The sequence below is a fragment of the Anabrus simplex genome, chromosome 2 (genome assembly GCF_040414725.1).
Source record: "Anabrus simplex isolate iqAnaSimp1 chromosome 2, ASM4041472v1, whole genome shotgun sequence".
Lineage (NCBI taxonomy): Eukaryota > Metazoa > Arthropoda > Insecta > Orthoptera > Tettigoniidae > Anabrus > Anabrus simplex.
The window spans coordinates 1022823991-1022847562 of record NC_090266.1 but is presented as its reverse complement, the minus strand read 5'-3'; the positions used below and the strand labels follow the sequence as shown (position 1 = coordinate 1022847562).

Here is a 23572-nt window from a genome sequence, read left to right as displayed (position 1 = left end):
CATTTTTGCGTTCTAAGAAGCAAGATGCATGTTTTGGTATTGAAAGGAACCATTTCCTGGCAGGGCTTGTGCCATTACCACAGCCGTCAGGTTAGTTATTCTGTTTTGAAAGGAATTTAGTCCTGCAGTTAGTACGTTTCAACACAGAATGTCTACCAGTGCCAACCAACGTATGTAGAGAGCGCAGCTGTGTCTCGGATGTCAAGATTGGCGTGCTTGTTTCATTTGTTTACATAGATGTAGAATGTTGTCATTGACAATATATCCTTCATGGTTGTTGTGCTCTTCATACTATTAATCATCTTCTTGCTGTGTTCTTAAAGATATTTTCATCATGGACAACAAAGTTATAGCAGGAAAGAACTTATGCGTGTGAATCAGAGTTTCTTAACACGATGCCAGAAATGTGTGGATGCAGGAGGACATCATTTCCAACATCTCCAGTCATAAGGTACAAGCTTATTTTCTTAATTCTTAATTACTAATTTTCTTAATTCTTATTTTCTTAATTTTAATTGTTATCTCATATCATGCACGGATAAAGTGAGCGAAGAGCTGTTCTTGTTGCTATGCCACAGAGCAGGGAGTAATGAGTCAACGGGAGGCAGATAAACTGGGCATACCTGCCGGCCAACTGATGAGGGAAACTCACCGTATAATCAGAAACAACTCCTTCCCAGAGCTAACAAACAATTCATGTCAAGCTGACTTGCCTGTAATTATCCGCTTTATGTTTGTCATCCTTTCCCTTGTACACCGAGACCACTATTGCAACTCTCAATTCATTTGGTATTGCTCCTTCATGCAAAAAGTAATCAAATAAATGTTACATATATGGCACTATATCCCAACCCACAACCCCAGAAATCTTATCAATGCCAGCTGCCTTTCTAGCTTTCAACTTTTGTATCTTTTTGTAAATGTCTTTATTATCGCAGGTAAATTTGAGTAATTCGCCAGTATTAGTCACCTCCTCTGTCTGAACATTATCTTTATATCCAAATAACATTACATACTGCTGAATGAATATTTCTGCCTTCTGTAAGTCCTCGCATATACACTCACCTTGTTCATTAATGATCCCTAGAATGTCTTTCCTGGAACCTGTTACTGCCTTAAAGTATATATATCCTTCCATTGCTCCCTGAAATTCATACGGCTGCCAATTATGTTTGCCATCATGTTTTCCTTAGCTGATTTTTTTTTTGCTAAATTAAATTTCCCAGTAAGCTCCTTCAATCTCTCCTAACTATTTCTTTCTAATCTGCACCTCCTTCTTAATCTCTTTTATATTTCTGTGGTATAATATAATGGGTCCTTACCATTTGGTACCACTTTTAATAGTACATACCTGTTTTCATACTCCTCAAAAATTGTTTAAACACATCCCGTAAGCTGTTTACATTTTTATTTATCATTTTCCATTGAACATAATTGGTTTCTACAAATTCCCCCATGTCTCTCTTATCAACAAATGGTATGGCCCAATAGTGCTAATTAAACCTCATTGCTTTCTATCACATTTATTTGTAACTATGATAAAAACATCGCCATGATCACTTATACCATCTATCACTTCAGTTTTTCTATACAGCTCATCTGGTTTTATCAGCAACACGTCTAAAATATTTTTCTCCTCGAGTTGGTTCCATCACTTGCTGATTCAGCTGTCCTTCCCATATTAACTTATTTGCCATTTGTTGGTCATGCTTTCTGTCATTCACATTCCTTTCCCAGTTAACATTTGGGAAGTTCAGATCATATATAACAAATTCCAACTTGTACGTTCAGGAAGTTCCACCTTTCCACCACTTTAAAATCTTACGATTTTCTTAGATTACAATAACATTAACGTTTTTTTAATTAGTTGGTACATTTTGTTTTCCATGGAAAACATCTTCAGCCGTGATATTCAATGACAGGTAAAACACAATATTAGAAACAACTTGTCCTTGACTAGATAAAAGGTTTAAATGTCTAAAGAGTCTTTGGTTTTCTCTTCATTATCACTGTTTGACACTTACATTTAGTAATAAATCATCTACCAATTTTTAACAGTTGCAATCAATCCCTCCTCTGTTTCCTGCTGACATTATTCTGACACTATTGTACTAAGACTGCAAGGAATGCTTTTAATAGACTGATAATTCAATTGAAAGGAAGGAAGATGATCACATCCTTCAATCCACATACCCTGTGAATATTTTTCTTTCTGGCTTTTCGACACACCAGGCTTATCCCATGTTTGAAGTGTGATAGTACATATATCACACCCCCGAATTATATGTAGAAGTTAGAGATATTATTGTCAGTATTCGATTTATTATTATTATTATTATTATTATCAGTATTTCATTTGTATATTTTGCCATTTATATTGGTAAGCTGGAAGATATCCACATATGTAGGTATGAGTAATTTGTTTTGCACCAGTGGGAAAACATTGCTGTAATAACTCTGGTAATTTGAATGAGTCATCTGGCTACCCCAGTGTGTGTTGTGATGTACTTGTGTCAGGGAATTCCATTTGTCATGTATATATCCCAGCCTGATGAGATGAGCTTGTTGTTGTACCAGGGAAAGTTTGGTGATTCATGAAAACTCCCCAGAGTTTGTTATTATCTTGGGAGGAAGAAGTAGTTCAGGGCTTGGTCTTGATTTGAGATCACTCATGATTGGCTGGCAAGCACCAATCCAGACGTCTCATCTGAGAGGAGGGGGATGTTGATGTCTATAAAGGTTGATGATACGGCGGCAACCAGATGATTGTATTAGGACATTGTAAGAGAGATTGTATGAGACATTGTAAGGGTGATTGTAGAGGTGATTGTAAAGGAACGAGAAGGAAGATAACTACAACTACAACTGACACACTGTACGGGAAGGAAGTGGTGCTGATACACGGTACTGGATTGACATGGCTGCAATGGACTGGACTTCAAACGTTCGTGGAGCGTAGTCGTGTTATGTTCGTAGAAAGTGGCTGATTGTGGAGAGTGCTTGCGCATTAAGTATTGTAGCACTTGTGGCGGCCTAGCATTATACGTTGGTGAAAGCTATCTCAGACTTTCCATAAATTTATGTTGAGGATCGACAGACGTGTGTATATATCTTTACAACAAGTGTTAAAATATGTGAACACAGTAGTACAAGGTACAGTATCTGTGTGATGTGATAACTGCCGATTATGAGAATCGGTAAGTCGAATTCATAGAGACAGTGAAGGGTATTTATCTTCATACATGTACATTGTTCATCGGACTATTTACAAATGGTAACTTAGTTCTCACTTTCGTTTTCCCACGGTTTTCATTATTGTTGTTGTTGTAAATATGGAGTCTTCCAGCAATATTTTATGTGTGTATTATATGTATAATGTTGTATGTTGATGAGGTGCTCATGCACGGAATTTGTTCAGAATATAGTTAGCTATTTTAGAATCAGTGTTATTGATAAACCTAGGTGCAGTTCCTACCTAATTAGTCGTTTTCAGGAGGTTAGGTAAGGCCTGCAGCAGATGTACCAGTACGCAGCATTATGTACACGCCCTGGGATATAAGTTTATCATGCTCTTATCTAAATTCGAGGGATCCATTCTGGTGAACTCTGGCGCCCATACTACAGACATTTCGGTTTATTATGCTTATTAATTTTATTAAGTTTTTGAGTAATTTTATTTATATATTTTTATTCATGAATTTATTTATTATTATCATCAAAAAGTTACAGAAGTTGTCGGATTTTTCAGTTTATGAAAGAGCATGATCATTGCTGATGAAGTCAATGACTGCTGTAAAATGTTAACAAGCCCCTCAATTGCCTGCAGGACAGATACAAACACTACAGACCACATTTTGGCTTTGATCAATCTAAATGAAATAGGAGTACGAAAACATACTATAGAACTGTAAATTGATTTGTTGTTGTTTGAGTCATCAGTCCATAGACTGGTTTGATGCAGCCCTCCATGCCACCCTATCCTGTGCTAACCTTTTCATTTCTACGTAACTATTGCATCCTACATCTGCTCTAATCTGTTTGTCATATTCATACCTTGGTCTACCCCTACCGTTCTTGCCACCTACACTTCCTTCAAAAACCAACTGAACAAGTCCTGGGTGTCTTAAGATGTGTCCTATCATTCTATCTCTTCTTCTCGTCAAATTTAGCCAAATCGATCTCCTCTCACCAATTAGATTCAGTATCTCTTCATTCGTGATTCGATCTATCCATCTCACCTTCAGCATTCTTCTGTAACACCACATTTCAAAAGCTTCTATTCTCTTTCTTTCTGAGCTAGTTATCGTCCATGTTTCACTTCCATACAATGCCACGCTCCACACAAAAGTCTTCAAAAACATCTTTCTAATTCCGATATCAATGTTTGAAGTGAGCAAATTTCTTTTCTTAAGAAAGCTCTTCCTTGCTTGTGCTAGTCTGCATTTTATGTCCTCCTTACTTCTGCCATCGTTGGTTATTTTGCTACCCAAGTAACAATATTCATCTACTTCCTTTAAGACTTCGTTTCCTAATCTAATATTTCCTACATCACTTGCCTTCGTTCGACTGCACTCCATTACTTTTGTTTTGGACTTATTTATTTTCATCTTGTACTCCTTACCTAAGACTTCATCCATACCATTCAGCAACTTCGAGATCTTCTGCAGTCTCAGATAAAATAACAATATCATCGGCAAATCTCAAGGTTTTGATTTTCTCTCCTTGGACTGTGATTCCCTTTCCAAATTTCTCTTTGATTTCCTTTACTGCCTGTTCTATGTAAACATTGAAAAGGAGAGGGGACAAACTGCAGCCTTGCCTCACTCCTTTCTGGATTGCTGCTTCTTTTTCAAAGCCCTCGATTCTTATCACTGCAGACTGATTTTTATACAGGTTGTAGATAATTCTTCGTTCTCGGTATCTGATCCCTATCATCTTCAGAATCATAAATAGCCTGGTCCAATCAACATTATCGAATGCCTTTTCTAGATCTACGAATGCCATGTACGTGGGCTTGTCCTTCTTGATTCGATCCTCTAAGATCAGACGTAAAGTCAGGATTGCTTCACGTGTTCCTACATTTCTTCTGAAGCCAAATTGATCTTCCCCCAACTCAGCTTCAACTTGTTTTTCCATTCTTCTGTAAATAATACGTGTTAAAATTTTGCAGGCATGAGATACTAAACTAATAGTGCAGTAGTTTTCACACCTGTCAGCACCGGCTTTCTTGGGAATAGGTATAACAACATTCTGCCGAAAATCGGATGGGACTTCTCCTGTCTCATACATCTTGCACACTAAATGAAATAACCTTGCCATGCTGGTTTCTCCTAAGGCAGTCAGTAATTCAGAGGGAATATCATCAATTCCAGGTGCCTTGTTCCTATTGAGGTCACTCACAGCTCTGTCAAACTCTGGCCTCAAAATTGGGTCTCCCATTTCATCAGCATCAACAGCCCCTTCATGTTCCAGAACGAAATTATCTACATCGTTACCTTGATACAACTGTTGGATATGCTCCTGCCATCTTTCTGCTTTGTCTTCTTTCCCTAGAAGTGGCTTTCCATCTGAGCTCTTAATATTCATGCACCTAGATTTCCTTTCTCCAAAGGTTTCCTTGATTTTCCTGTATGCAGCATCTACCTTTCCCAGGACCATACAGCCTTCGACATCCTTGCACTTCTCCTTCAGCCATTCTTCCTTAGCTACCTTGCACTTTCTATCCACTTCATTCTTTAATCGCCTGTATTCTTTTCTGCCCTCTTCATTTCTAGCATTCTTGTATTTTCGTCGTTCATCAATCAGGTCTAATATCTCCTTAGTTATCCACTGATTCTTAGTTGATCTTTTCTTCCTTCCTAACATTTCTTCAGCAGCCCTACTGACTTCATTTTTCATGACTCTCCACTCTTCCTCTACTGTGTTTCCTTCGGCCTTTTCATTTAGTCCTTGTGCAACATGTTCCTTGAAACAATCCATCACACTCTTTTCTTTCAACTTGTCTAGATCCCATCTTTTTGCATTCTTTCCTTTCTTCAATTTCTTCAACTTCAGATGGCATTTCATGACCAACAAGTTGTGGTCAGAGTCCACGTCTGCTCCTGGGAAAGTTTTGCAATCCAACACCTGGTTTCTGAATCTCTGCCTAATCATAATGAAGTCTATTTGATACCTTCCAGTGTCTCCAGGTCTCGTCCACGTATACAGCCGTCGTTTGTGGTGTTTGAACCAAGTATTGGCGAGGACTAAATTATGGTCAGTGCAGAATTCAACCAGCCGACTTCCTCTTTCGTTCCTTTGTCCCAATCCAAATTCTCCTACTGTGCTACCTTCTCTTCCTTGGCCTACCACTGCGTTCCAGTCTCCCATCACAATTAGATTCTCGTCACCTTTGACATATTGTATTAAATCTTCTATCTCCTCATATATTCTTTCAATTTCTTCATCATCCGCTGAACTAGTAGGCATATAGACCTGCACTATTGTGGTGGGCATTGGTTTGGTGTCTATCTTGGCGACAATAATTCTTTCACTATGCTGGTCGTAGTAGCTTATCCGCTGCCCTATTTTCTTATTCATTATTAAACCAACTCCTGCATTACCCCTGTTTGATTTCGTGTTGATAATTCGGTAGTCGCCTGACCAAAAATCCTGTTCTTCCTGCCAACGTACTTCACTTATACCAACTACATCTAACTTTAGCCTATCCATCTCCCTTTTCAGATTCTCTAACCTACCACAACGATTCAAACTTCTAACATACCACGCTCCGACTCGCAGAATGTCAGTATCCATCTTCCTGATGATCGCCCCCTCTCGTGTAGTCCCCACCCGGAGATCCGAATGGGGGACTAGTTTACCTCCGGAATATTTTACCCGGGAGGAAGCCATCATCAGTACATCATTCATACAGAGAGAGCTGCATGTCCTCGGGAGGTGGTTACGGCTGTAGTTTCCCGTTGCTTTCAGCCGTGTAGCAGTATCAACACAGCTAAGCCATGTTGAGTATTATTACAAGGCCGTAACAGTCAATCATCTAGACTGCCGCCCTTGTAACTACCGAAAGGCTGCTACCCCCCTTTCGTTGAACCATTCGTTAGTCTGGTCTCTCAACAGATACCCATCCGATATGGTTGCACCTGCGGCTCGGCTATCTGCATCATTGGGACACGCAAGCCTCCCCACCGCGGCAAGGTCACATGGTTCGTAGTCTTGTAAGTATGATACTGTGCCATTTTCCCATGGTGTAGATCAGCAAGAACCATGATTGATATAGTAAGAATGGAGGCGCGAGGAATCGAGCATGGCCAAGTACTTCAAACATGGCGCCGGACTAGTTTAACACAGAAACATCTAAGTCGTGATAGTACGATGGTGGCATCACGTATGGCATAATTATCAAAACTACACTTTTTAAAGATTTATTAGAAGGCACATTAGTAAAAGATTCTTTACTCTGTTCTAATGGTTATGTTGAAAAACAGAAAATCAAGTAATTATTATTACTGTTAATTGCAAAAACTTTTGAGATCACAGAATCCAGATTGAAACTAAGCAGAAGGATTAAGGACAACTGATAGCAATAAGTCGTCATATACGAAAGTAATAACGTACGAAAAGATTGTTTCATAAGAAAGGATCATTCATGTTGAGTTGTAACCTGGTCCAGATTAACGGAATGGAGTGTTAAAATACTAAGGTGAGCTCCAATCACCGCAAATCCCATGGACATGAAGAGGAGACGAAAAGCCATGTGCAACCTGGACCCTGGCTTCCAAGTCAGTAAATTATAAATTCCAAATATGTAAAATAATATTCTTCTCGTATATTTTTCTTGTATTTTAGTACATATAAGATGTGATACATTAACTTTAGTTGTCCTGAAGTAGTCTGAGTGATGAGGGAAGTGAGTGACATTCATAACTATGATATGATATAGATGTTGATTCCCGAAGGGAATCTGAAATATTTGTCCCGAATGAGTAAATTTATAATACCAATATAAATGGTCCGTTATTGGACATTATAAATTTTCCAGCTAACTCATTCCACTGCCGGTGGCTCCAAGTAGCCTACGCAGTGGCCTTCACGGTATGCACTAGCCAGCATCTTGGTAGGTGTGCTAGGTTCCAACTGATGAGCCCAACCTAGCACAAAAGGGCGAAACGCTGGCAACCAGGAATGAGTTAAAATCACAGCAATAGAACCCGCTTTTGGGTGGTTAGGCCGTGTGCATTATGCAGAGTTTCGTCCAGACGTGCCATTTGGACTCATCAGCTGGAATGGCACGCCCCTCCAGGACTCTGCTTTTGACACAGGAATGAGTTAGCTGGAAAATTTATAATGTCCAATAACGGACCATTTACAGTATATTGGTATTGTAACTATGATATTGCGGCGTATATTTATTCGTGTTTGGTCTTCTAAATTTTATCATTTCAAATAGCATGTGTGTGATTATTTCATGGTGATATTTCAACCTTGGTAGTCTGAGTAGTGGATTATGTCATTTAATTATTGATGAAATGTGTGGTGATATCTGTGTGTGGTGTAAATAGTTTTGTTTATTACTTATGTAGGCTTGATTTGGAACGTGGTGATGACATAGGAGGTGTTGTCAATAAGCCTGATGGTAAACGTTGTTGTTTCATATGGATTTTAAGGGACTGGATTCTTAAACATATCAGTCTAATATTATTCAGGCTATGGTTAGGCATGTTATAACTGGATGTAGTTATGCATTCGTAGACTAAGCGACAATTTCACCATTTCAGGATTTTCCTGCATTCAGGTGGCCAAGACTTCAAACTTCAATATAAAAATAAGAAATGCCAACTTTCTTCAGTAAAATTTCCTTTAAAATAAAAAAAAACCTAAGCGCCACACGATTTGAGTCCAATACTGTCTTTTGCATTTGAAGACCAAGTATCATCTTAAAAGGCAATAGTAGACCAACCAACTAAATATTCTGCGATTGTAAACCATCGCTGTCACTTGGTCTATAAATGCTTTAGTTCTTAATGTTGATGCTTAGTTTTGCTGGGCTTTTGGTTTAAGAATGAAAGGTGTTTTACTTAATACTGTATTCCGCATCTGCATTGTTCTGCAGCTGCAGTATATTTTGGTGGGTTTGTGTGTCTAAGAATGCGTATTTCCTTCTTTATAATTCCACTTCTGTATTGTTTAGCAACTGCTGCAGTATTTACAACTCTCCTAGTAAGCTCTAAACATGCATCCTTCAAGAGGAAAGATGATGTTAGAAGCGTTAGGAATAACCGTCATGAAAACGGTCAGATAGATTTTTCATATTCCCATTAAAACGGGTGGAATGGTAAGGTTTATAATCGGATTTAACGTTTTTCAATATCTTTTTTAGGCATCTCCACAAGATCTGCCTTCTGATAAAAAGCATGTTGAACACCGCATTCAAGAAGTAAATAATCCTGCATACTTTCAAACCAATTTTCTTATACCTACTGAAGGCAGCGGAGGTGTTTCTGACTTACATGTTCAATTTGATCGACCTAAAACAGACATGATTCTCTGTGAAAGTAATACATTTTTACCTTTGGTCAACCCAGACCTTTTGTCTTGTGATATTTCATTTCCAGTTGAAAACAATGTGTAAATGGTTTGCCTGAAGTCGTCACATTTGACAATTTATTGTCAAATTTGAGTGCCAGCAACAGTTCCGACAGAACAGCTCAGGAATCTGTTGAAATCAAAATGTCCGACCCTTAGTTGCATGAATTACTAGAAACAAATTTAGGGAATGTTGGGGAAATAAGCCTCTCTGGTGAAGATATACGTGTGTCAAAAGAAGTGTTTTCTAATGAAAAGCCTCAGAAAGACTGTGATGTTATTCCACGCTTGTACCACAACTGTTCAGATAACAGTATTCTGTCAAAAATATTTATATTATAAATGAAATATCTCCTAGCACTTCAGGCAATATTTTATGCCAAAATTGTAATAATAATAATGCTATTTGTTTTACGTCCAACTAACTACTCTTTTACGGTTTTTTGAGACGCCGAGGTGCCGGAATTTAGTCCAGCAGGAGTTCTTTTACATGCCAGTAAATCTACCGATAAGAGGCTGACGTATTTGAGCACCTTCAAATACCACTGGACTGAGCCAGGATCGAACCTGCCAAGTTGGGGTCAGAAGGCCAGCGCCTTAACCGTCCGAGCCACTCAGCCCGGCATGCCAAAATTGTGACGAAATACTGGAAACTGGCACCTGCAATAATTTTGCCCCACAAGGAGACACTGGGACATCAGATGTGGAGATGGAATTGGACACTAGTGGTGCTATTTCAGATGGCCGACCAAGGAAAGAAAGAAAGCGAAAATTTGAAGATCAAACGCTACAAATTAAGGAAAGGAAGGTGAATACCAATCAAAGACTACATCAATACTAGGGGTATAGTCACATTTAGTAAAGAATTTTGGGATTACGAATGTAATTGCAGGCTCAAATGACATGAATTAGTTACAGTGGAGGAGAGACGAGTGATATTTACTATTTTTCATAGAGCTGGCTCTTATGAAGCTAGGTGCCAAAAATAGCAGGAATGGTTAAAGAGGTCAGTATTAAGCGGAAGAGAATAGTAGGATCTGAGAAGCACAATGCGTCCAGAGAGTATTTTCTGTGCAATAGGAAAGTGTGTAAAGCAATAATTTTACAAACATTATGAGTGTCGAGTTGTGTTATTGACAAAGCTTTAAGAAAGTGAAGCGATATGAAATCATGGATGGGAGAGGTAGTGCTGGAAGACATAACAAATTACCAGAAGCTAAAGTCCGTAAAGTATGTGAACACGTTTCAAAATTTCCGAAGTATAAATCATATTATTGTCATTCACCAACAAAGGTAGAGCATTTCAGTCCAGGTACTACACTCAATCTCATGTACAATTTCTACTGTGACAACTATGCGAATCCTGTTTCTTTAGCATTTTATAAAATAAAAAAAAATACTTAAAAAGTTCAACCTAAAGTTTTTTTTTTTTTTTTTTTTTTTTTTTTGGTAGTTGCTTTACGTCGCACCAACATAGATGGGTCTTATAGCGACAATGGGACAGGGAGGGGCAAGCGGCCGTGGCCTTAATTAAGGTACAGCCCCAGCATTTGCCTGGTGTGAAAATGGGAAACCACGGAAAACCATTTTCAGGGCTGCCGACAGTGGGGTTCGAACCTACTATCTCCCGAATACTGGATACTGGCTGCACTTAAGCGACTGCAGCTATCGAGCTCGGTCAACCTAAAGTTTAAAACACTAAATAAAGACACATGCAATACATGTGTATCCATGAGGATAGAGAATTCATCGGGATTGGAGTCTTCAGTAACAAAAGAACATGAAAGTCATTTAGAGGAAGTAAACCTTGCAAGGTTAAAATTCATCCTATTTCAGATGGCCAACCAAGAAGAGGAAGAAAGCGAAAATCTGAAAATCAAACGCGACAACACGAGAGAAAGTGAATGCATTTCGTTCAATTTGGAACAGACATTACCACTCCCAAGAATACCAAAAAATATAGTGTTTTATAAACGCCAACCTTGGTTGTATAACTGCGGTATTTATGATTCTAAGGACAAAGGATTTTGTTACGTGTGGGTGGAAGGAGATGCTGGAAGGGAGCCCAAGAAATTGGATCGTGTTTACGAAAACACACACTCATTCATGTCTCACCAGAAACAATACATTTGATACTCTGGTCAGATTCATGTGGGGGCCAGAATCGAAATATAAAAATAACTTTGTTGCTGAAAACAATTCTAGAAGAACATCCTAGCCTACTGACTATCATAAAATGCTTTCTAGTTCCTGGGCACAGTTTCCTGAAAAATAACTCTGACTTTGGTGATAATGAGTCTGCATTGAAGTTCCAGCAACGTCTCTGTGTGCCAGAAAATTAACTCAAAATATTGAAGTCTTGCAGAAAGATAAATCCTTTACAAGTCCTCCAAATGGTAAAGGAAGAATTTGTAGGTATATCGGCAATAGAAAGCGTTGAAGGTGAAAAGGTAAACTGGTTACTGTTCAAGGAAATCCAGCACAGTAAATCAGAGCCTCTGTAAGTTTTTTGTGAAAAGTGATCTGAGGCAGGACACCTACACGGAAATAAACATTGGAAAAAGGACTGGTCGAAAATATGTCGGTGACAGCCTACATTTCTCAAGAAAACAACTTAAACTGTGGCCTGAAGGAAAACCAATAAGCTCAGAAAAATTACGTGATCTGAAGTCCATATTTCGCTTGATCCCCAAGGACTGTTTGGAGTTTTATCAAAAGTTACTTAGTTTTGCTACCATAGCTGATGATATCGAAGGTTTTTAAGGAAAGCCCGATTTCAAAATAACTCATAAAGTCGTTTGAGAAGGCGAACTTTACTCTTTTCCTTACATAGATTTTACTATTATAATTTGCATCATTTAGTTGTGTGAAGTTCATACACTATAACGAAACATTTGAATTGATGCTAATAAAGGAGTTATTATTGACTACAGAATGTAAAATATTAACAGTGTTATACTGTCATATTGTGCTTGACAGTTCTTTCCTGTAGAAATGTTGTGCTAGTTTTGTATTAATCTGTTTCGCATTTGTAGACTAAATGCCATCTGGCGCTTGGACTCTGATTGCATTATAGAAATTCTCAAATCACTTGTAGACTAAGACGCTTTTTTATCAAAATAAAATACTCAAATAAGGTTTTTGATTATATTATTTTGGAAAAACAAAGTATGGTGCTACATGAATATAATAAGATTTCATTTATATAAAAATGCACGAGGTAGATAGTTTTTCTTTAAGCATTCGCAAAGACGCCGTTTTCTCAAAACATGAATTTTGTTGCTTGGTCTGTCATTGCATAACACCATCCAATTATGACATGTGCTTCATGTTGTATGGTCTTCGAAATATATTATATCGGTGAGTCATATGTGAAGTGTTGAGTTTATAATTGGTGACTGGCATGCAGATATATATTTGTGATCTTCGTTGGTATGTATAGATAGATATTTGTTGGTCTTTGTTGCAATGATATGCTGAACATGGTAATGTGTTGATAAATGCTGGTATCAATAGAAATAATTGTTATTTTATGTTGGTAATGACGTATTCTTTGAGATACAGTTTATCACAGGTATATATATATATATATATATATATATATATATATATATATATATATATATATGAATATGAATACATTCATTCAATTATGAAATGTGGTTTGCAAGAGATGTTCTTAAATTTATGACATGTTTTAGTTAATCCTGAATAGTTGATATTCTTCATTCGAATCCCTGTTCTACATGACACGTATTTTGACGTGTATATGCATCATATTGGAAGGAGTTTTCCCATATGTTACTTTCACATTCCACTCGACACAGGCCACATGCATGTGCATTCTCAATTTCTATACATGCTTTATAGCATACTGATGGATTCAAGGTCAGGATTATCGTCTATAAGCTACCATCAATCCAACTATAGGGTCATTTGTTGATTATTCCCATATCTTTATGTGGATGACACACTATTTGATTGCCACCATTATATATGAATTATAACATTTTATTGAGATGTTTGAATGGCACCATCATTAATTAATGATTAAGCGCATATAACTACGAGGACATCTACTATTTATTTAATTATACCTTAAATGTAGTCATTTATGAATTAAGTCGTAGTATAATTATTAAATATGTTGTTGTGTTATTTATTTCATTCACTGAACATGATTTTATTCTCTTGCTCTTATCTAATGTTTTAAATATCATTTCATTTAATTGTTTCATTAGGGAGATAGAGCCTCATAGATATGTGCATGTATTATTGTGTGTTTGATCTTTCATGGGTATGGACATCCTCAGGGCAAATATTAATTTAGAACAGGTCAGATTAGGTTCAGTTTCATTTAATTTTCACTGCATGAAGAACATTATTAGATAGGACCTTATCAAGGAAGCAAATCTGAATAACGAAAATTTATGCGATTCGATAAATAAGATACTGTACCGGGAACGCCGTTACGAGAGAAGTCCGAAGTATGTTTGTTGAACTTCGCGTGAGGTGGAAGGTAGGCAGCCCGCCGAACGCAGTGACGTACCCAGCGAGTGACGTGGCCGCCGTAAGCCAGCTATACGTGCCATATATGGTAATGTTCCAGCTTACCCTCAAAAGTACATTTTGCGCTACTTTATCGCTATTTCGACACTGCCATCTTAAAAACCATTACAATGGACGTAATCTGTCAAGATTTCAAGAAAATCCACCGAGTATTATATGAGTTATAAGGGTAGATAGTACCCGAGTTCTAGACACTTCCGTGCGAACGTGTATAAAAGGAGGACCACCCGACCTACGAATTCAGTATCTGTCACTCCGCCGTCTCTGTGACACGGGTGACAGGAGGAGTATTGTGGGTGTCGAACTTCTAGTTGACAGTCTTCGAAATCCAAGTATTGGAAGTTCGGTATTTTCTCTAAGTGTTGTGTCGGGACTTTATCATATTCTTGAAGTGCCATATAGGAACTTCGTTATTTTTCTGAAGCGTCTCATTGGAACTTAGTTATTTTTGCCAAGTGTCGCGGTCAGACTTTATTATTTTCTTAAGGTGACATGCTGGAACATTGTCATCGGAACTTTATTTTCTTCAAGTGTCGTGTTGGGACTTTAATATTTTGACACATCGGAACTTTGTTATTTCTACACATTGGAACTTTGTTATTTTTATTGAAGTGCCACATAGGGACTTAGTTATCCGACGACGATTGAAAGGACTTTGAATTTTCACGAGTGTCGTGTACCACACTGAACTTACGTTTCGAACTTATTCGAACTTGTATTTTGTGAATCAATTTCTGGAACATTGAAATTTTCCGAGCGTGTAGGATGAACTTGTGCCCTACCAACATAAACTTTCGTGTGAACAATATGACTTGTTTTCCCAAGTGCCTCATTGAATTTACGTCTTGTAAAGACTGTGAAACTTAGGGGATGTTCAACATTACGTTTAATTGTGAAATATGCAATACTTTCCAAGTGCTGCACTGGGACTTGTGTTTTGAATCTTATCCTCATTAAAGACTGTGACAATTCAGAATACGCATGTTGCGTTCCCAGAAAGCCTAGAACTTTCCAATAGTTTGAGTGAATCCATAATTTATGAAGTCAGACTTCTTCTTCCAAATGTAATTTTCTTTAATGGCTATTCACTTCGCCTATTGACGGGACAAGACAGTTTCTGAGTGCTATTTATTCAGTTCATTGCCAATGTGTTTTGAATCTTCAGAAACTATGCATTAAGAACTGTGGTGACTATAATCCTCTAGAACATTCCAATTTACAGTAAGCTTGCATTATGAACTTGCATTTCTACCAGTACAAAGTCAAAATCATCTTGTTCTTCGAGTGATTATTCCAGAACGTTTTGATTTAATATCTAGAGTGCAGTAACCATAATTAAAAGGTCATATCTGTTCAGACAGTGCCATGAATGTGTGGAGTGCCGTGCAGAAAACTCAAGGGTGAATTACGTCTCAAATCGAACCCAGGAACGTGTGCCAATCTTCGAGACATTCCAGAACTCCTCATCCGAGCAGGTGTGGTCCCTGCCCAGGCGATGTCCAGCGCCATCCCAGGACTCGGAGGTACCAACCAGCCACGACACATCCATGCTGCTGTACGAAGGTGATTTGAACTTGCTTTTGATGATCAATAAACTCAATTTATCAAAAGAATCTCTAAAATTGATAACTATACCCCTCTCTGTACCAACTCCATTGATAAAGCCACTCCCTAGGATAAGATCCATGCTCGTTAATTTAATATCAAGCGCCTTAAAGATATGAACACTTTTTACGGGTACAGAGAGGAGGTAACATACGTGGCACCCAGCGTGGGGCTCGAACCCACGACCTCCTCTCGATTTGAGACGTAATTCACACTTGAGTTTTCTGCAGGGCACTCCACACATTCATGGCACTGTCTGAACAGATATGACCTTTTAATTATGGTTACTGCACTCTAGATATTAAATCAAAACGTTCTGGAATAATCACTCGAAGAACAAGACGATTTTGACTTTGTACTGGTAGAAATGCAAGTTCATAATGCAAGCTTACTGTAAATTGGAATGTTCTAGAGGATTATAGTCACCACAGTTCTTATTGCATAGTTTCTGAAGATTCAAAACACATTGGCAATGAAATGAATAAATAGCACTCGGAAACTGTCTTGTCCCGTCAATAGGCGAAGTGAATAGCCATTAAAGAAAATGATATTTGGAAGAAAAAGTCTGACTTCATAAATTATGGATTCACTCAAACTATTGGAAAGTTCTAGGCTTTCTAGGAACGCAACATGCGTATTCTGAATTGTCACAGTCTTTAATGAGGATAAGATTCAAAACACAAGTCCCAGTGCAGCACTTGGAAAGTATTGCATATTTCACAATTAAATGTAATGTTGAACATCCCCTAAGTTTCACAGTCTTTACAAGACGTAAATTCAATGAGGCACTTGGGAAAACAAGTCATATTGTTCACACGAAAGTTTATGTTGGTAGGGCACAAGTTCATCCTACACGCTCGGAAAATTTCAATGTTCCAGAAATTGATTCACAAAATACAAGTTCGAATAAGTTCGAAACGTAAGTTCAGTGTGGTACACAACACTCGTGAAAATTCAAAGTCCTTTCAATCGTCGTCGGATAACTAAGTCCCTATGTGGCACTTCAATAAAAATAACAAAGTTCCAATGTGTAGAAATAACAAAGTTCCGATGTGTCAAAATATTAAAGTCCCAACACGACACTTGAAGAAAATAAAGTTCCGATGACGATGTTCCAGTATGTCTCACCTTACGAAAATAATAAAGTCTTACCGCGACACTTGGCGAAAATAACTAAGTTCCAATGAGACGCTTCAGAAAAATAACAAAGTTCCTACATGGCACTTCAAGAAAATATCAAAGTCCAATCACGACACACGAAAAATAACAAAGTTCCAATGTGTCAATATGACAAAGTTCCAACACGATGCTCGCAGAAAATAACAAAGTCCTAATCAGGCACTTCAAGAATATGATAAAGTCCCGACACAACACTTAGAGAAAATACCGAACTTCCAATACTTGGATTTCGAAGACTGTCAACTAGAAGTTCGACACACACAATACTCCTCCTGTCACCCGTGTCACAGAGATGGCGGAGTGACAGATACTGAATTCGTAGGTCGGGTGGTCCTCCTTTTATACACGTTCGCATGGAAGTGTCTAGAACTCGGGTACTATCTACCCTCATAACTCATATAATACTCGGTGGATTTTCTTGAAATCTTGATAGATTACGTCCATTGTAATGGTTTTTAAGATGGCAGTGTCGAAATAGCGATAAAGTAGCGCAAAATGGACTTTTGAGGGTAAGCTGGAACATTACCATATATGACACGTATAGCTGCCTTACGGCGGCCACGTCACTCGCTGGGTACGTCACTGCGTTCAGCGGGCTGCCTACCTTCTACCTCGCGCGAAGTTCAACAAACATACTTCGGACTTCTCTCGTAACGGCGTTCCCGGTACAATACATAATCGAATAATTACAAATCTTGAAAAACTCACATTTATATGATAAGATAATTATAATCAAATTTACGTATTTCAATTCAAATTATACGATGCATTGATAGTAACTGAAAGAAAGAATAAACTAAAAATTGATGTAAACTAGTGATCGTATAGCAAAACCATTGATGCTCGATAAACTATGCAATTGATTTTCCACTGCATTACGTTGGGATAGACTTAAGTTAATAACCGTCAATCCCGATTTACGGGAGCAACACAAATATTAATTTAATTTATGGATTTGAGTGCTGTCATAGTAATTAATTCCTAATTTAACATTTTATTTCCTAATTTTCAATTTACAGTATCTTCATTCCTTGGTTTAGTCAAAGTAATAGCATATGGATTTTTATTGAATAAAATATGACCAACCCGAATATCTCAGTTGTTTTCAATTTAAAATAGATATTCAATAATCCATGATCATACATAACATGACATGACATCTATTAATATACAACACATCTTTAATATCATGAATATACGCAAATTGAGAATGACAATCATGATTAGATACAACCATCCAGTACATCAAATAATATAATATTCGTTCAGAATAAGCCATCATATATGAACTCATTAGAATTATTCAAATAAATTCATGATGCTTGATATTGGTCGCCAAATAGGATTCCTAATATCATCAAGTTTTCATGATAATTTTGAGTGCCAATCAACTTGGTGATATACGTAACCCCATTTAATCCACCTCGTGGCACCTTTAGCTAGCTGTGGCGTTTAACAAATTCAAAATTGATCAAAACAGTGTTTTCTCTCTTGACTTCTATTATGTGGTTCACATACCCATTAACACAACGATCTGTCCCTTATTACACAATTTTTTGATAAACTACCCATATCAGCTGAAAGCCACACTAAAGGACAATATCACACACCTCGCAGTTAACCACAGCCCTTCTAGTAGATCTCCCGTCAATAGTTAATGAAAGCTGCCACAGCAAAGTGCCACTAGTAGTACTTGGATGGTGACTACAGCAGCCATAGTAGTGTTGTTTGGTAGCAGATAAGCAGTGAAATGTAGTCCATGCTTTCTGGTTGCTATGTAACGTACTGATCTCAGAGACAGCAATCTGCCACTGTTCTCTTTTAATTTTTCCAATGAGCTAATTTGAGATTATTGCCCGTTGTTTGCTTCTGGGCAGATACTGTGTGAAAACTGACAGTGTTATGAAAGTCACCAATGATGTAACATGAAATAATAATACCTTGCCTGCTATACTGGTATTAAAAAAAAAAAAAAACAATAACTGATAGGTGTTGCAATCTTTCCAGAACCCTTGCTTATGGATTATTTAATACTGTCCAAAAAGAAACTGCTTATGCTCAAACAGAAGGAACGTTACTCAAATTCCATGCTAATCATAATACTCTATGAAACTATTTCATACCTGTCTTTGCACTATATTTCATCATTTCAGGTCTACTGTCATCTATTCCTGCAACTTCACAAAACTAACTTATTCACCACCCTCTTCAGTTTCTCGAGCATAATTTCAATGCTAACACTTTTCTCCTCCCAATGAACTCTGTTGTGTGTGACTTCTACAGGAATATTTCCTTTTACATTTTTAAGATTTTGAGAATATTTATTTCAACAATCCAGTGGTTCCCTAGGGTCAACAAAGAGTTCTCCTGACTTATCCAAAATGCCATTCACATTTTTTCTCTTCCTGATAAGATTCTTTAATACAGTCCAGAAATATATTCCTGCCGCCTTTTCTTGTTATTTCTAAAATTTTCCCATGATATAATTTTGGTCATTACAATAATTTATTTTGCACTATTTCTCTCTTCTATGTTCAGTTCCCTATCTCGAGACCATTAGTTCCTGTTTGGAGTCATTTTGGATATGGCTTCTTTTCATGTTTACGTATACTTCATCCCATCTTTACACACCATTAAAAATATACCTTATCTTGGTTTGTGGAAGGACAAATGTACAACTGACCGAGTCAGAAAGGAGGGTGAGTTTGGACATGTTGGAAGCTAATGATGTGTGGGTGAGGGAGAAATGAGGATAATATAAGAGATTAGAAGGTCTATTCAATAAATATTTAACGGAAAATGATTTACCTGCATTTTTTTTTTCACAATGCAACTTTTCCTGAGTCGAAGTTATTGTAGTTCCTCACACTCACGCTCACAGCATAGAGCCAACAAAAATGCCATTCTGTTGCAGTGCTTTGTGTGGCATAGTCTGAGTCGAACTTCACTTGCTAGCAAAGAGAGATTATCTTCAAAAGTGTCCTATACATAAGTGACATACTCTGTTAATTTTATTGATCTTAAATCAATATGCCACATTATGACTGCTCAAGCAGTCCAGGTAATTCTGCTATGTGTGTGGAAGTTTTGTGCCAATAAAAACAGCGGCGCGAAATAACAGAGTTCATGCATACTTTGACATCAAACTGGGAGAACAAGACAAGCCGTGGGCACTACATAAGGCTTGTAGGACCTGTATAGAGCAGTTACTGGTAAGTAGGTGAATGGTGACCAAACAACAATACCATTCAGAATTCGAATGACGTGGCGACAACCTACAGACTACACTGCGCACTGCCATTTCTGTTCTGTGAATGTGAAAGGATCTAAGAGCAAGAACAAAAATAAGTTTGTGTATCCAAACAATATTTCATCTGCAGTTTTACCAGTTTCCCATAGCACTGATGTACCAGTACTGCAGCATCCGGAACATACAAAGTTTGTTCGAGATCTAGGTCTTACAAAGGGATCTGGTGAGGTACTTTGGTCAAACTCCACAAAAGGAACATGGTGGCACCAGGGATGATCTTCTATTGGTACAGACATCATGAAGAGGAATTTGTAACCTTCTTCTCTGTTAAAATTCAATTATTAGGCAAGAAACAAACAGATATCTTGATATGATGCTGTGTAAAATGAAGTACCAGGAACACAAGTGGCAAGTGTGTGGTGACTTTAAAGTAATAGGTCTAGAAGTAGGTTACAAAAAGCACCCCTGCTTTCCTTGGGAGTGGGACAACCGAGAAAGGTCTCATCACTGGACCCAAAAGGAAAGGCCACATAGACAGTCGACTGTAAGCTCAACAAACATAAAATAAAGAGTCTTCCTGACAAGTCTAACGTTCTGTTACCTCCGCCTCATATGAAACTAAGGTTTATAAAGCAATTCGTTAAGGTTGTAAACAATGTAGGTGAATGTTTCCAGTACCTGTGTCACTGATACCCAGGCATCAATAATGGCAAAATTCGAAGAGGGTATCTTCACAGGTCCACATACCAGGAAACTCCTTTCTGATGCTAACTCTGAAGACTCTATGTGCGCAGCAGAATGACTGGCATAGAAGCCATTCTGGGATGTAGTCAAAAACTTTCTTGGTAACACAAAGGAGCCAGACTACAAACAAGTGATGGAGAGAATGCTTGTTTCTTTCCATGATTTAGGCTATAGCATGAGCTCAAAGGAGCACATGTTACATTCACAGCTGGACTATGTCCCTGAAAATCTAGGCTGAGTGAAGGAGAAAGATTCCACATGGATCTACAGGAACGCAGATATCAAGGAAAATGGAAGAAGAACATGCAGGCATATTACAGCTGGTTACTGAAGAGAAAGAATCCTATTACAGCTCACAAGTGAAAAGCAATGCAAATTTTTATAAAGTAAGTCAAGATATCATAAAATTGAAACCACAGACATGTTACCAGTAACAGTAAGAGCAAAGCAGCGTTTACAGATGCCTTTAATTAGTGTTTTTCCTGAAATCCGTTTACATAATAAATTACTTTTATTTACTATTCTTATAAATATAACAGTGTAATATATGGGAGCGTTCACATGAGTAAAAATAACAAGAAAGAATCATTCCTCACATGTGATGATAGTGCGTACGTACGTGAGAGTCTTATACATTCATTTTGATTTTGCAAAGTTACCTGATGTGATGGAGAAAAAATTACTTTTGATCCAGATTCAGCATGCCTAAGATATGAAAATACACTATTTGAAAATTATGCAATGATCAGAAAATTTAAATTTGCAGGCCAAAGTAATATTCCAGTGAGAATCAGTAAGAATGTTACAGAAACATCTAAATTATTACACCCACTCCAGAAGGCAGCAAACAGGTAAATCCTATCTTCCAGCGCAATTATAAAGAATAGGTCATGAAGGTGTTTCTTTGTTATATTTTGATTTGTTAACTTATTGTTTTCATATAGACTTTGAAAACTCTAAGAAGGCAGAATATCTTTATGTTTAGTATGCCAGCTGAAACATCACTTTTGGAGTAAACTACCTATATGCATTATGCACACTAATCATCAATGAGTTACTCCATTAACTTCTTCATTCTGGAAAACCTTAGGTTATAAGTTTAGCTACCATATTGTAGTGATACTACAAAAAATAAATATATGTTTTTACTATTTGCTTTGCATCACACCAACACAGATAGATCTTAAGGCAACAATGGGATAGGAAAGGGCTAGGAGTGGGAAGGAAACGACTGTGGCCTTAATTAAGGTACAGCCCCAGCATTTGCCTGTTGTGAAAATGGGGGAGGGGGGAATTAACTTCTCCACACTACTCAGATATTTCCAGAACTTACCTTGCTCAATTTTCCCACAGAGGAAATAACTTGAGCTGCCAAACAGAGTGTGTTAGGGTAACTTTCAGCTGCTTTCTTTATCTTAGCCACATGGTCCACAAGTGACTGAGGTCGCTTGCCAGCTATGTCCAAGAACACCTGCATCGTTGCCGATACAGTGGAACTGATACTTAGGTATTCACATAACTGTGGTAGGCTTGGCTCCAACAACTGAAAACAAAAATTAGGTAACACTTAAGAGATATTCACACTTACCAGTGTCAGTTAAACTGACACTGGAAATGGAGAGAAAAAAAATCATGTTTAAAATTAAACATAGATTAATATATTTGTTATAGAATAAGATATTTTCTCCACAGTTTTACATTCTATGCATCATTTGGAAATAGTTACACCCCTCTAGCAAAAATCTTTACAGAATTTTAATAAAACTAATATTTACAATAATATACTGAAAGGGAAATTATTTCTTTACCTCAAGAATATCAAGCACACTGAGCCTTTGAAATGTGATGCTCGCAGAGATGCTATGCACCCCTCAGAGAAAAATACATCAATATTTCATAGAAGAACTTAAAATCTCCAAACTCTTATTTACTTGGGAGAATACTGCAATTCTTGGCCATGTGAGAAGATAGAGAGAATATTGATAAGATCAGGGACCTTAATTAAGGCCACAGCTGCTTCCTTCCAACTCCTAGGCCTTTCCTAGCCCATCGTCGCCATAAGACCTATCTGTGTCGGTGCGACGTAAAGCAACTAGCAAAAAAAAAAAAAAAAAAAAAAAAAAAAAACAAACCAGATTTCCCCTAACAATTTTCATAAAGTTCCCTGACTAAAGTCTGAGAAAAAACCCATTATTAGTTTTAAATACATACCAAATAATATATAAACTGTACAGTATTATTATTACAACTATTTCGGCCTTCTCCATCTTTTAACAGAAAGCCAAGGAAGCAAACTTCTTGGCTATCAGTCCAAGTAAAAATGTATTCAAAACTAGCTTCTACATACATTATAGATTTTTTTCCCCTGTGGTAATTCTGTGAGATTATGAGCAAACTAGGGATTAACTTGGAACAAGTATAATACCCTGCCTACTTACATCATTCATTTTATAGCTAAAAAGAATGGTTTCAATAAGCAATATACTGATAAAATTATTCAGAAATTTGAAAATAAACCTGCAACAACACTGATTAAAGCGCCTAAAAAGAAAGAGAACAACTCTGCACTATTTACATATAGCCAACCATCATACAGCAAATAAGATCAGAAACAAATATTATCAATCAAGGTTTATAAGCTCA

At 37.5% G+C, this 23572-nt stretch overlaps 1 protein-coding gene across 5 annotated transcripts in view; it reads right to left on the bottom strand.

Annotated features, from left to right (window-relative positions):
* Nucleotides 1-23572, bottom strand: part of melt (melted) — a 611799-nt gene that overhangs the window by 380125 nt on the left and 208102 nt on the right. For all 5 annotated transcript variants that reach the window (XM_067141908.2, XM_067141909.2, XM_067141912.2 and 2 more), the window contains one exon: nucleotides 22263-22472. In XM_067141908.2, coding sequence (XP_066998009.1) covers nucleotides 22263-22472 — 210 coding nt within the window. The remainder of the gene's footprint in view (nucleotides 1-22262; nucleotides 22473-23572) is intronic.